Source organism: Primulina tabacum, chromosome 17 (assembly GCF_025594145.1).
Source record: "Primulina tabacum isolate GXHZ01 chromosome 17, ASM2559414v2, whole genome shotgun sequence".
Lineage (NCBI taxonomy): Eukaryota > Viridiplantae > Streptophyta > Magnoliopsida > Lamiales > Gesneriaceae > Primulina > Primulina tabacum.
Window position 1 is genome coordinate 12,882,969 of NC_134566.1, and position 15,789 is coordinate 12,898,757.

General features: G+C 36.0%; 1 protein-coding gene and 1 pseudogene across 1 annotated transcript; both read right to left on the reverse strand.

The window, feature by feature from the left end:
• Nucleotides 1–132: 132 nt before the first annotated feature.
• LOC142530506 (rab GTPase-activating protein 22-like) lies at nt 133–3,237 on the reverse strand (annotated as a pseudogene).
• A 5,758-nt stretch (nt 3,238–8,995) lies between these two features.
• Nucleotides 8,996–12,588, reverse strand: LOC142531461 (pyridoxal reductase, chloroplastic-like). The gene is made up of 9 exons (XM_075637588.1): nt 12,273–12,588; nt 11,757–11,985; nt 11,182–11,275; nt 10,803–10,926; nt 10,321–10,422; nt 9,999–10,150; nt 9,648–9,741; nt 9,379–9,560; nt 8,996–9,165 (listed from the first exon to the last, which is right to left on the reverse strand). Exons 1-9 carry the CDS (start codon nt 12,396–12,398, stop codon nt 9,162–9,164), a joined length of 1,107 nt encoding a protein of 368 aa, XP_075493703.1. The 5' UTR covers nt 12,399–12,588; the 3' UTR covers nt 8,996–9,161.
• Between the last annotated feature and the right edge of the window lie 3,201 nt (nt 12,589–15,789).

Below are 15,789 nucleotides of genomic sequence, written 5' to 3' on the forward strand. Positions count from 1 at the left end.
ACGATTTTTAAGTATATGATAAACCCACTTAATCACCAGCCAAACGCACCCTAAAAGATATATTTAGGATTCAGGTTTCAATCAGATTCTTATATTAAAAAAGTGAAACTGATCCTCCACTCGTAACTGAAAGAACCATTGTCAGACTCGGATCCACTTTTAACAGCCAAAACGAAAGTTGCAGAGTTTGAATGCACGCATTTCACACAATCCATGAAAAATTCCTTTTACATGCATGTCCAATCCAATCCAATCCAATCCGCCGAACATGAAATCCAACACGTCCCGATCGGCCAAAAAAATTGGCACTTACAGGACACATACACAGGGCATTATCTCCTAGAGGACCGTGGCATTAGCTTCCTAACTTCCCCACACAACCTCGAGTTTTCTTTCAAATACAAAAAGCCATTTTTTGACTTTAACAAGTTGGCTACAGCTAAAACCATTACATTAGTAGGTTACTTGTTTTTATCAGGCAAGATAAGATATGTATCACAACGAAGTTTCAATTTTGTCATGGAGTGTCACTACCAAGTCATGGGCACTATCGAGCAGCTTCCATACATCGAGATTCCCAGCCATTGCGTTGCACTCCTTTAAAATCTCATCCATGCTGCTGTACTTTTCTATGATTTTTTTCCTCCTATGCAAAACAGAGGCAGCTATTGCATAAAGCAGTAAATCCTCGGTTGGAGGGTTCGTTGCGTTATTCTGCTCCAAGCTGATTTGCCTATTCCAGCCCTGATCACAGCTTGATCGGCCCATATGACCTCCCAAAGGCACAAAGTTTGCTCAAAGGTCAGTTCCCTTCTAAAGAGTGCTAACACCATTCTGTACACGAAAAAGCAATCCTCGGCCTGGAGCTTTTCCAAGTGCCTGTAAAGATGTGAATCCTTATATTTTGATATTTTAGAAACAATGTTCAGTTGTCTTCTGATTCCCACTTCATCAAGCCTGAAGTTATGACGGGCCCTTTTCATGAAACCCACAGGACACCAGAAAGCCTTGTGGTCTTCCCTAATCACAGATACTATGGGAGAGGGCAGATCGCTCATTCCTTGGCAATATCCAATTCCAGGGTCGTAAAGTGCATAAGCTTCAAGAATGGCAACTAAACGGGAAGAATGTAAGATCCTGCGAGGATCGAGGTGATCATAATCCTTCAATCCCACAATTTCAGTAGAACGTCGGGCTTTGGCATCGGTTAACGTACTCAAGGCGGATTATTCGCCGCCACATGACAAAATCTTCTGAAATTCGAGGTTTTGACTGAACTTCCACGTTATGGGGAGACAAATCCATCTTTGAGGGAATGTCATTAGCATTCTCCTCTTCGATTTCCATGAAGTTGAAAGCTTGACTTACCTCAGGGTCCTCAGATGAACTAGAATCCAAGGATTCAGAGTCTGGGGCCATATTTGAATCTGTGGTTCGTTTAGAACTAGCATAACCATTGACCTTTGTTCCAGCAGTCAGTTCTGAGTCCTCATTAAATGGGAACCTTTCCACACTAGAAAGGGACTCTCTAGCACTCACGACATCTTCCGAGCTGAGAGAATCCACACCAGCAGTTGGACTTCCACCATCTCCATTGCTACTCTCATTTCCATTTAAATTAAATCTTTGTTATAATGTTTACGAAGTCGGCGACATATTCTTCGTAAGTTCTCATATTCTTCTCTGCAAGCATTGCCAGAATGCCAATGAAAAATCAACATGAAATAAATTTGAAACCAAAAAGTTTACAGGTTAAGGGCTGAAGTTTTTGACTGCACCTTCTCTGAGTTCTAATAGCATCCCTTTCTTCTTTGGAGCTGGTTAGATCATAACTGCCCAAAAAGGAAGAAAAACTTGGGATCAAAGCAGGTAAGAATTTTCCATCTCGACTTTCTCGAACACAGGGCAAGGGAATATCGTGAAAACAATCAGACGAGAGTACATTGTTCAATTAAGTGACAAGGCATTCATTTAATACTTTACAAGAACATCGTTTACCATAAGAACATCAGCCAGGATGGATGAAATGCTACCAAAGAAAGATGTCCAGTATGACCTTACCATGGTTATTTCGGCAATTATCATGATTTTTTTTTAAAAAAAGTAAATTCTCTTTGCCTGCAAAGAAGAATTTGAATACTAAAGGTAAAATGAAAGTGGGGAGAAAAGAGCTAATAACAAGGTTAGAAAGAAATGGGAGAAAAATTCGGATCCGAGTTCAAGTATAAAATAGCTGGTATTCAGCTCGATTCAATTCCTTTGCAACACAAGGTAAAATCATTTACAAAAGATATCTGAAGTGAAAGAATGTTGGGTGTTCTTTCAGGTCTGAATCAAAACATTTCAGCATTAAAGGGCAATTCTAGAACAGTTCAGATCACAAAGTTGGCGCAAAAATGATATTAAGACGTGTATTCCAGAAGTTAAATCAACTTACACTCCAAGAAGAAATGGCCAAACCTCTGCACGAATACTCAAATCAATACCCTACACAAAAACAATTGCAAAAATCAAAGTCAAATGGTTTTCCAAGTGCAACTTTTCACACAATCATGGACTATCAAACAGAGAAACTTGAAAAGTTATTATGAAGCATAACCCACGCCACCGCGAAGTTTCTTCAAAAGCTTAGCGCCACTGTCACGAAGTTTTCCCACTGGCGTGAAGAAAGTCCTCCATTGCTGGAATGAGAGTATACGCTTTCTCTTTCTTCGAGATCATGGGGATCTGAGATGACCCCAGAAATTAACAGTAGCATGAACATTTCAGTTGAACAGAGATTGATAAACCAGGTCATGCTAACATAATAAAAACAATGAGTTCCAGTCATTATAAAAAAAAGTTTTTCTAGAGAGAATCTGATTATATTGGGTGAAAACCATGTTAGACAAAGTGACGTAACTCCGCAACTATACTAGAAAACTTAGATTGTAGGTTCTATTCACAAAGCGCAGCTTTAAAATGTTACGGACGCTAAAGCAAACACAATTCTCTGATGCTCTCTCCATCACAAAATAAGTATGCGCCACGACTGAAGATCTACATCACGGGTGCTAAAAGAATTCTTATCTCTACAACAATATATACAGACATTTGCACACTCTATTCTATCATCAGTACAAAATTTGACAATCAAAACACTAAAAGTCTAAAAGGGCATCAAATTCTCAACCTAAGGTTGGATGGCAAGCAGGTTGAGGCGGGGCATGCCAAAACAAAGGCAGCCTTGATGGCCATAGGGAAATCAATTAAATAACTTCCCAGAAATATTAAGAACCACAAATCTTCGAACAGAAATGTAGAGACAAGACTCTTATGGTCAGCAATCCTTTGGTTCCGTACAAAACCTTCACCTTTCTACAAGCCACTCAAGCATTTAAGCATAAATACGTGACTTGATTCGAAACTTGAAACTTTCCACCTTCTCAAAAGGGTAAGAAGTGGGAAAATATAGGTACCATAAAAGATCAATAAAATAATTTCAAAAATTTAAAATATCATTCCCATATATTTCAAGTCAATTTCCAATTGGATCAAATCAGAAACATTAATATCTTGGTTTTAAAAAAAGAAATATAAATATTTTAACTTCGTCGAAATTTTAAGAAATAATCCAATCATTAATCTTTAAATTTAAAAAGAAAATATCAAACAAACACGTTACTGTTTCATTTCCACAAAATTCAATTATGGACTGAATAAAATAGGGCGTCTAACTCGGACATAAAAAAACATATCATATGAATCCATCAAAGTTTGTAGCACAACTTTGACCACCGGAAATAATATCAGTCGTATTTAATTACAGAGTCAAAGTACAAATACATGTCATAATCCACACACTAACATAAATAAACTGAAGCATAAGAAATCCAAAATGCTTTTACAGAAATGGACTGAGCTATTAAGGAGATAATGAAGGAAAACCATCAAGATTCTAAAAAGAAAAACTTTTGAGAATTGCAAGATCAATATCTGAACTTGAATCACCCATCAAAAAGTATGAGCAGGAAAACAAAACAATATAAAGGTGACAGTGAGGTATTTTAGAGAGAGAGCAAGAGACATACCCTTTATAGCAATGTCTTGTGGCACTAAATAAGGATACTTTTTTTGAAGCACCAAAAACCCATTCATGCATTCGTTAATATGCTATAAATAAGAAAAAGATTAATGATTAGCACAAAACACATGAAGAACATATATATTAATTATATAGATGAAATCATATATACCCACAGAAGATCCAAGCCACGACCTAGGCAAGAGCAAATCATTAAACCATTTCTTATCGTAGGCGGCCATTAGGCATTGACGAGTGCCTTTCATTATTTTAATTTGCTCCTTCAAAGCTATAGTGAGCTTCGGTGACTTTGCTATTTGAAGTTGTTGAAATGTGCCACTACATGATCCAAGTTGATGGCTAACTAATACAGGGGGCGTCTCTGACAATTGCATGAAGGGCGACGATAAGTACGATGACTTCTTGATTTGCCTCTTAACCCTGACATAGGTTAATAACATGTTATTGTAAGCTTTCTTATCATCATTATTGTTTCCATCTCCAACTGGCTGGGCATTGGAAGCTCCTTCATCAACTACGAATCGTTGGGGAGTGTGCAAGATATGTTTGCTTGGTTGGATCAAGGATTGTCCATTTTGAGCAGATGTAGAACCTGTATGTAAAAATATATATATCTTAAAATATTTAATCAGGTGACATGACTTATCCACTAAAGCATGTGACTTACCTTCTGATGGCAAGACTTCTTCATTAACACATTTGATATCAAACATCTTTTGTCTCTTTGCTTCTGGAAGTATACTAGTTGGTCGACGTGATGTCTCTGCTGTATTTTTTTCCTTTATTTTACCTGGACAGATACTCTTCAATCTTCTCCTCAATCTTAGTAAATCTTTCATCCACGTATGGTTGCAATTTTGTAAACTTCTCATCTATATAATCTCGAAGTTGGACAAAATAATTTGGGACACTGGGAACCTCTCCAACAAAAGCACTCGGATCAATATGTGTGGAGGTGTGTGCTCGATCTTCTTCTTGACGAAGTGGAGGTGATTGTTTGTCATGTGCATCTGCTCTCTGGCTTTGTATATCTTCAAAAGAATTTTGCTCTTCTAAGGGTTGATAACGTTTTCGGGGCTGCTATCTGCATAGTAGTATACATTTTGTCTCTCCGACAACAATGGCAGAACATGCGATAAATTAGGATCTGAATCAGAAAATTGACCATTTGCGATGTATGAGGCTTGTAGTTCCAACTTTGTAGGTGTCAACACGCCAATAACTATCTGTATATTTCAAATTATAAAATTCCAACACTCAATTACAATTAAATATCTTTGAAAAATTAAATAAATAATTAGCAAAATACTCACCCTATTTAAACACACATGTGATGCTTGAACAACTTCATTGTACTTTGGAGATGATTTCACATGCCAATCATTTGAAATTCATCCACACATACGTGGAAGTATCATGTTATATCTATCTCTTCACTTAGCAAACTTCTTTGCAATGCCAGGAATACATTGATATGCAAGAATCTTCATTAAAAAAATTCATAGCCAACTTAATATTAAATAAATTAACTAAATAAATACAAAACAAATAAATATCTTACTTGCAATGGATGAACAAATCCGTTCAAAGTAAACGCTCCATATTCGACAATCTTTTCGTTCTTCTTCCTTTTCTTCATTTTGATTGAAGTTAAATATCGCATTATACTTTTAAGAACTTCGTTATAAGCTATCGTACCCCAAGGATATTTGTTAAACAAATCCAAATCCTCCACTAAACTCAAAAGCATGTTGTCAACTTGAGGAACCGTCTTTTGTCAAACTGGCCAAAGAACAGCAGCACCAAAGTACAAACATGCTAATTTCAATTTTTCCAAATTTGTAGTGCGTTAAGGTGTTTTTCTCATTTCAATTAGCTTTGTCGCCACCTCCTCAATATATACATTTTCATTTTGACAAAAATGTCTATCCCGAAATTGCATCGTCTCTCCAACTTCGAAAATCTTCTGAACAATCAAGCCCAGTTATAAGTGCATACTCCATTTTCGAAAATCTCAATGGTCGTTGATTCACAACCATCCACAACTCATCACTAGTGGTCTTACATAACTAGCCATCAAAAACCATATAATCTGACTGGATAAAATGTAATCTCTTACATACTTAATTAAATTACCAAATTGAGTTCCATTAATCATATTATGCATCTCTGCATCATTGAGACATTCCTTGATAGTCTCTGATACACTTTTGAAATGAGAGTTTAAACTTAACTTGCATTCAAAGTGATTCTTTCTCAATAACTGAGGTTTCAATTTTACCAACACTCAAAAAAACATAAATGATATAAAAAATATAAATATTTTTCAAACATAAACAACAAATACAATGTTGAACACAATTTATCAACAAAAACACAAATAGTTTATTCATTTATCAGTTACAGATATGTAAGAAAGTTTAGACAAAAACTCAATTCCATAAATCTAACTAAAAGTAAAAACTCTATAAAAATCATATAAAACGATAAACTTACCCAAACTTCTTCTTCTGCCATTTTAATTATAAATGTTAAATGTATGGTTGTTTAAATGGTCCTTGATTAGTGAACTAGACCATTGATTGATGGAAAATTTCAATGGAGCTAAGAGAAGAACGGTCGGTCACCTAGGGAGAAGAATGAATGATATTGTTAGTTTAACGTCACTCATAAAATACTTATATCAAAGAGAATATTCAAAACTAAGAATTGAACTCATGCAAAAACAATTTTATAAATGATTTACTAAAAAAAAATTTAACCTCACACACAAATAATTTATTAATAATAAATCGTTTAGTTAAAAATATTTTTTTACTAATTTATGGATCTTTGATGACAATAAGGGCAGCTGAATGAAGGGTACATATACTTAAACAGAAAAGAAAAATAAATCGTATGAAATTGATTTCAAGATTTTATTTATTATTTTACCTGAAAAAATTCATTTACTCCACCTAACTTAACCCACTGTTTGCTCTTTGTGAAGGATTTTACAGAGAGCGGAGAATAGAGATAGCTATTTCGATCGATTCTGCATAAACATGTGAAATGAAAGAAAAGGTGGATGTTTTTCGATGAAGAAGACTAAAAATCATAATAGATTTTAATAGCTATTTCGATCGGTTCTCATGTTGTGATTCACATTATCTCAATCTCCAAAATACTTAGTTGATTCTGGTGACCAGCCCTTCCACCGCAATCCGTCACCTCCGATGAACACCGCTCTTCCTAGCTGACCGGTGGTGCCGCAACACGGCTAGTAGTAGATTTTTGCACCACAAAATAAAAGCAAAAACCACTGCTTTTTCGCTTTTCTTCGCCTGCTTTTAATTTAACTCCGTGGTTACATAACCCATGTGGTAAACTTGGTTAGCTAGCTCTTACTCTGAAATTTTGGGGGGAGAGTCGCAATCGGAGCTGATGAAGAAAATCATATAGAGAAGGGACCGGCCAACTTGTTACGACGTCGTACTCAAGCATTAGGTTGCATAATAACAAATGTGTTATTTGCAAATAATAAAGATGTTTGTTAACTGTAATAATAATAATTCTAATATATTATCTTTTTTTTTGAAGGAATATATTATCTTCTTTGAGTATATATATATATATATATATTAGGCAGGTGGGGATACATCCATTTATTCAATGTTGGCCAAGTTTTGATTAATTTGTGTAGAAACTATATTTTACATAAAAAATTGAGAACAAGAAAATGCGAGATTTGAGCATAGGATATATACCAAACAAATATGAAAATCAAGGATTTGGTGAGCGTTCGGCCAAAATTCCCATATTCGAATGGTCACGCGAGACAAAATCATGTTTGGTAGTTAGTGTTGTTTAAAACATGCTTGAAATGAAAACATCCATATGTTTTTCCATACAATATTACATATGCAACCATGTGAAAAAACATATACATAACTCATTTTGAGTAAAGTTGGAGAGTAGTGAAACCAATTTCAAAGTATTGATTTTAAAGAAAGTTATTGATCACCACTCTGAAATGCACATTATTTTCAATGCACGTACAACTTAATCTAAAGAAAAGAAAACACGGCGACGAGGTAAATATATAAATGTGACCCACCGCTTATCCTCTGTGTTCGGTTCGGGAATAGTGAAGCCACACATACTCCGAGTAGGATAGGATCGAATTTTGTGAATCTCAAGGCCGATAAAGGTAAGATTTTTATTATTTCAGTCTACTTATATATTCTCAAAATAATATATCTCTTGCAAGTTTAACAAGTTAGTAGAAAATAAATTTGATGATAACTTTATTTTGCATGATGGTGTGCCATTCATTTGACACAAAGTTGAACATACATTAGTTGAAATATATATACATATGTGTATGGACGGTCTTATATTTCGAAACAGATGAAATGAATAGATTAAAAACTTTGGACCAAACTTTAGATTAGGAAATATATGTGTTTTTTTTTCAAAATAATCTATCTTCGAAAAAATTTTAAAAATGAGCTTTAATTTTTTTTCGTTTTTATATTTACTCACAATAAACAGGAATGATAATTTTTATCCTAATTCACATATATTTATAAGATAAATTAATTTAAAAAATAGTCTTCTTGATTTAGTATAATGTAAAGTTAAGAAATTATAAAATATTGGTTTAAATAAATTAGTTAAGAATTAGATACTAAAAGTTTAAATAAAATATTGGGTTTAATAAAACATGCAGTTCTCTTCATGCTTAATGCCGTGCCTTAAAACACGTAAAAACATCAAAATACACAGCCTGCCAACATGTTTATTGACGTAAATTTTGCATGGCTTACTAAACAAACCAAAAACAGATAAAGCTGCGGCACAAAGAGTTTTCTTTCTCTGAATTTACACTGCTTTAGTAACTACATGGTAAACGTTTAGCCTAGAAAGCTGCCAACATATACCTAAAAACAGCAATGTCAAAGAAGAATCAGCAACCACAATCATCCACATATCGATCAACGTTTGAACTTTCCTTCTAATTATGACGCTCCTTTCCTGGCAAATTTTATTGCCCCGTCCTACTCCATTTTACTGCGCTATGCTAGGAGTGAGTGACTCATCTGTAGTACATGCAAACAAAGAATCAAATGACTGTTAATTTCTCTACAGAGAGGAAAACCGAAATCAAGAAAACTTTTCATAGCCGCTGAGACCATGATAAACGGATCTTAAAGTAACAATAATTTATCTAAACACAAATTTAGAGCTTCCGAAATACAATAAGTTGTAGGTTTCAGCTAATTTCTATCCAACCAAACAATAACGTAACTTGCCTTGTCTGAAAGATGTTTTGAATCATCTTCCGAGGAGATTCAAGAGCTGCATATTCTAACTGAAGCAACTCATCTGAAGTGAGTTGCCAACCAAGAGCACCTAAGTTTTCTTCAGCCTGTTTAACTGATTTTACACCAGGAATCGGAATTGTACCTTTGCAGATGCACCAGTTTATAGCAACCTAATTGCATAATCTTATGTTAGCCAACAAATCAGCTGGAACAAAGGCTAATGCATAGTGATAAGGATCAAGCTAACAAAGTCATACCTGGGGTATGCTTTTCCTCCTTTTTTGTGCAATTTCTTTGAGTGAATTCAGCAGAGGCTCGAGTCCAGGTAAAATTTGTCGAAATACAAAACCCCTACAAGATTGAATATTGATATTCAACAAGGTCAATAATGTATTTACTGAAGGGCGGATCCAGCTTCTCACACAAGTTTTCTGAATTTATTCATTATTTTTTGTAAGACCGTAAATTTTCATTTCCCAAAAATCCACTGAGCCAACCATCTCATCCCTCCTCCCCATCTTGCCCCCACTCTTTTACCTGAATTCTTGGATCCGCCACATAATCTAAGTTTACTAGTTGAAATAGACGAAGTAAAAGTTCTGATGTACCGAGGTCCCCTTGGAAGATTGGAAGAAGTGTATTTTCCGGTAAGCATTCCGAGTCCTAGAGGACTGTAAGAAATCAAACGAATATCCAGAGAGTCGCATATCTCCTTGATTTCCATTTGGTCTTTTCCCATGCTTAGAAGTGAAAACTGGACCTACTCATAGATTAGGAAAATTAAATTCTACAGTTTAGGTGTCAGATTGGGAGGGGTGATTTAATGAAATCTGAAGAGCAAAAGGTCACTGCTCTTGATCATAATGTGCACATATATTTTCCCTTAAATTCAAATATAAGTTATAGGAAAGTGTGAAGACAATATAGGACCTGAGCTGAGCATAGTGGCACTCCTCGTTCTTTAAGGTAATCATATATCTTTAATAGCTGCTTTGGTCCATAATTGCTAACACCAACTGCTCGTACCAATCCCTGCATCAAAAAATTATCATTCCAAAAAGTGATTATCTAGGTGCAACAACAAAACAAGACTATGAATATCATGATAAAAACAAGAAAATGAAATGGGGTATCCTTCTTAATTGAAAATATAAGGAAAAGTTTTAGGGCCGTGGAATTTATAATTGAACCAAGATGACAAAAAACAAGTGTATTCACAAACGGGCTAAGAAAATTAGTAGAAGGGATGACCAACAACAGGGATTGGTATCAAAGTGCAGTGGCAAATCCAGGATAGCGAGGGAGATCTAAAAAATATACTCAATTCAGCCCACCCCTTATTGAATGAGGCATTTTCATGGTTGCAATCGATATGATCCCTTATTGCAAGTAATTTACATGTTCATGGTAACCTTCTCGTACATTGCCACTAAACCATCCCAAAGAGCTCTCTCCTGCAGAGGGGCATAGTTCGCAGTCGACCAGTGTAACTGCCCTATTCCAATATGATCAAGTTGCATCCTATTTAATGACGACCTGGAAACATTCCTCGTTGATTTATATACTTGAGAGAATGAAATTAAAGTATCAGTTATTCATGTCAAGGAAGAGTTTGTGTGTATATGCATTTATGAATTGCAAGAGATCACAAAACAAAGGCTTTTGTACATGCTAGGATGAAATTAAACAAACAGGTCAAGAAAAATGTCCAAAATGTGTGTATCCGCATTTTTCTCCGAAGAACAGTTTAGTAGAAAAATACAGGTGAGGAAAAATGACAACGAATCATACTTGCAGGCATCGACAAATTGGTTAGGTCTCAAGCGCCAGGGGTATGCAGCAAATTTTGTCGCAATAACAATATTATCCTGCACCTGCTTCTTCCCTTCAATAAAGAGAGAAAAAACAAAACAAATAAGATCGATGCCTTCAGAAAGTGATTGCTTCATTAACAAACTTTGAACCTCGCTACAGTATTGTTTTCTGGAGATGTTTTTAAATTAAAAGGAAACCACCGATTGATGGAGTGTTAGACAGACCCCAACCTATCTATAAGTACTTGAACCACATGTACGAAGAGAGGAATCGAGCCTAATCTCTAATGAGGGTAAATCAAACCAAGAAAGACATTGAAGTGAAAGTTGCAGTCCAGAAAGAGTCTAAACTGATGATGAGCCAAAACATATAATCTACCTGAAGTTTGACTTCTTAGGAGGCGGACATCATGGTATTCTAAAACTAATGCAACAATATCTTCATCATTGTAAGATAAGACTTATTCATGGATCAGCTGAGATTTGCTACAAACCTTTCACCCCCATTTTAATTCATTAGACTACATTTCGCAGAACAGAAACAGGATCAACCTTCCAGCTCACGGATGAACTTTCCAAGAAGCTTTTCACTCTGTCCGTTCAACTTTCCAGTGCCATAAGAATCAGCTGTATCAAATAGATTAATCCCATTCTCAACAGCAAGATTAAAAGTCTGCTGAAGCTCACTGTCCATGGATTCTTGATAACCCCATAAAATCTGATTACCCCATGCCCATGTCCCAAATCCCATTGGAGATACACTTAAAGGGCCAACCTTTACCTGAAAATCACAATATACAACACATGAAGGGGACAAAACATAACCTTTTAAGCCACACACAGTCTCTAAAATCATAAATTTCACTTCCAAATTCCAATTCACCAATCACCACGAATTGAAGAACTGTAGGACATTGTGTTTTGGGTCCTTAATATTTTAATTCATTTCAGAAACCCAATTCAAAATAATGAAGGATTACTTCATATCAACGCTCAACAGACGAAGGGCTACTCTGGGGGGGGGGGGGGGGGGGGGGGGGGGGGGGGGATGTTGGTGTGGTGGTTTACCTTTTGCCAGGGCCAGAACCGAGGGAAGAACTTGAAGTTTTTCAGCAAGGTTGGAGAGGAGATGGTGGAGTTCTGAGAGCAGCAAACATGCGTAGTAGGCGCAGAAAATGCAATGGAAAGGGCCATCGTTGCTGCTAAGTGATGCTTCTAATTTTCTTTGAGTTGGCAGTAGAAAGAATAGTGCGGTCTGTCTGTCTCTGTCGGGGATGGATAAGGAATTGGATTGGACAATGTGATCTCTATTCAAGATCAAAGGTTGAGAGTCATTGTAAATTTTCACCGAACTTCGTTTGAGAATAGGATAATCGATCTGAACGAAGTGATTTTTCGCACTTCGTCAAATAATAAGGGATAAAGATCTTCGGGTTGGATTTTGGAAGGTGGGTCATATGCTCGAATATCCGATTAAATTACAATATATATGTATATATATTTATTATGAGTATATATTTATTTATAATAGAAAAATGTTTCTGTAGATGTTTAATCTTATTTGTTGAATAATTATTTTTGAATACAAAGCTTTTGTTGAATGATGAAAGTTGGATGTGATTAAAAAAAATATTAGTATAGACCTGATTTTATTTCTTTTAAGAAAATAAAATTGGGATATAATATTTTTAATATTTTGTTTTTTCTTTTTTGATGTTTAGTTTGTTAATTTTTAACTTCAACATTTTGTTTTATGGACTCTTAAGAATTTGGTAAAGATACACAACTTTATCAAAATAATTCAAATTTGAAAAAATACAATCGTAGTTTATAGGATATTTGTATAAAGTATGAATATCTAATCCTCCGACAGATATGTGGATGTGGTTGAAAATTGATATCTAATGATGATGAAAAAGATGAGAACGAGGATAAGAATGAATATAATAAATAAATGGAAATGATGATCAAATATATGAAATCATATCCGAATCCAACTCATTGTCGTCTTTAATTGGTGAAACAAAAAATTTTCGGACAAGCATTTCACACGGTGCAATGACAACTCTAATATTGATGGGCATGATTTATTTATGGAGTTGGCGATCCGGAATTGCATATGTTGGACTTAGAGCATTTGGCCTATTGGGCTTGTTCATTTTCAATGGGATATTGGACAATCAATGCTTTAATAAGTAGATGGTGAGTGGGAAATGTCCCACATATGAAAATAATTATAGCATTAGTGAGCATATATTGAGTTACACTTTGTGAAGGTGTAAGAATGATTGGTTAAGAAACTCTTTCGCGCGCGCGCTTGTGCAGGTGGGTGCAAATCAAGGGACCGATTTGGACGAAAAAAGCTTGAATTGTGGGCAAGCGTACGAGCGCGACCTGGGTGCATCGAATGTAATGTTAAACCGATCAAAGAAATATTTTCCACCAAGGTACACCTGGCTTTTGCTATTTTTATTTTCGAAAATTCAATTTTGGTTGATCTTCCATCTGCCTGACTCTCCATATGGCCTGCCTGTTGGTGCTCGAGCCGGACTGACTGTTGGTGTTCCAGCTGAACAACCTTTGGCCTTTCAGATGGTCAATCAGTGACTGTCCATTTGGAACCCGAGTACCTAGACAAATAAGTAGCCTTAAGTTCTTCAATAACACACAACACACTCTCTGATATTTCGTTCAACTCTCTTCTTGTTTCGGCTGTTGCTCCTATGCTCTGTCTCGTGATAAATTTCAGGTATTTTTCAAATCGTCGTAGTACTGTCTCGTGTTAGGTTACTGCTGGTTGTTCCGTTGTATCCTGGGAAACAGACGTCCAAGTTGATCCTCAAAGCACATACCGGAGGAGACAAATCTGTTTTAAGGACACTGTTTTTCATACAGGCCTTGGTTTGCTTTGTTTTATGCTTTGTTCTACTGTATTTTCTTCACCATATTGTTCATTGGTTTCTTGCAAAAGTTTGCGTAACAATCTTAAAACAGACCCTACATACTCATTACGTGCTTACTTTCAGACATGGCTTCTAAAACAAATGTGTTGAGGGAAACCGGTTTTGTTGTCCCTTATTCCACTGTGACGCCTCTTCTTGCCCCACGTGTTGCGGCTGTTGCTGTGCCAGCTAGTCACGACGAAAAACCTGAGAAGTTCACTGTGTGGACTTGAAAAAGTGGCAACAAAAGATGCTATTCTACTTCACGATACTGAACCTATCCAGATTCCTGTCCGAGGATGCTCTTAAACTCAAAGAGGTTGAGGGAGATTTTGAATCCGTCAGTGCTGTGGAGGAGTGGAATCATTCTGATTTGTTATGCCAAAAATATGTATTTAACGAATTGGTCGATTCGCTCTACAATGTGTTTTGCGAAAAGAAAACGACAAAAAAGCTAAAAGAATCCCTTGACAGAAAGTACAAAACCGGATGTCGGGGCCAAGAAGTTTCTCGTTGGCCACTTTTCTGGATTTTAAAATGGTGGATTCAAAGCCGGTTATCAGCCAACTTCAAGAACTCCAAGTGATTATTCACGAGATTCACGGTGAGGGGATGCCTTTGAGCTAATCTTTCCAAGTGACTGCTGTTATTGAGAAGCTACCACCAGTTTGGAAGGATTTCAAAAATTATTTGAAATACAAGCGCAAGGAGATGAATCTTGAAGAGCTCATTGTTCGACTTCGCATCAAGGAAGACAATAAGAGTTCTAAAAGACGATTATTTTATCTAGTTGCTGCCAAACAAATGTTGTCGAGCATGGCCAAAGCTCGAAAAAGTGAAACTTCTCTCCTTCCAACAAAAAGATGAACCTGGGACCCAATGGAGGCGTTTCAAAGAAGAAGTTATCTGGAAAATGCTATAACTATGACGACATGGATCACAAGGCCTCTGAATGTAAGAAGCCGAAGAGAAACCGAGGGGTGAATGTGGTAGAGAACATATATCAAGAGGTTTCAAACATGAATCTATTTGCAGTCATCTCAGAAATTAATCTGGTGGGTTCAAACCCAAGGGAGTGGTGGATCGACAATAGTGTCACTCGCCATGTTTTCTCTGACAAGGAAATGTTTGCAAATCTTGAGGAATTCAAGAATGGGGATAAACTATTCATGGGAAATTCCGCTAGTTCTGAGATCAAGGGTCAAAGAAAGGTTGTTCTAAAGATGACATCTGGAAAAGAGCTGACTCTGAACAATATGTTGTATATGTCAGACATCCATAAGAACTTGGTGTACCGGTTGCTTCTTAACAAGCATGGTTTCCGCATTGTCTTTGAGTCAGATAAGGTTGTTTTGTCAAAAAGTGGAATGTTTGTTGGTAAAGGCTATGTTAGCAATAGTTTGTTCAAATTCAATGTAATGACTATTAAGCCCGTGATTAATTTGCTTACTTGCTTGAGTATTCTTATTTATGCAATGGTAGACTTGGACACATTAATTATGATATAATTCGTAGACTAATTAATATGAAAAGCATTAACGCATTCCAAATTGATAACCAACACAAATGATATAATTGTGTTGCGGAAAAACTAACAAGATCATCTTTTTGAACAACTAAAAAAAATAGTGAATCACTTGATC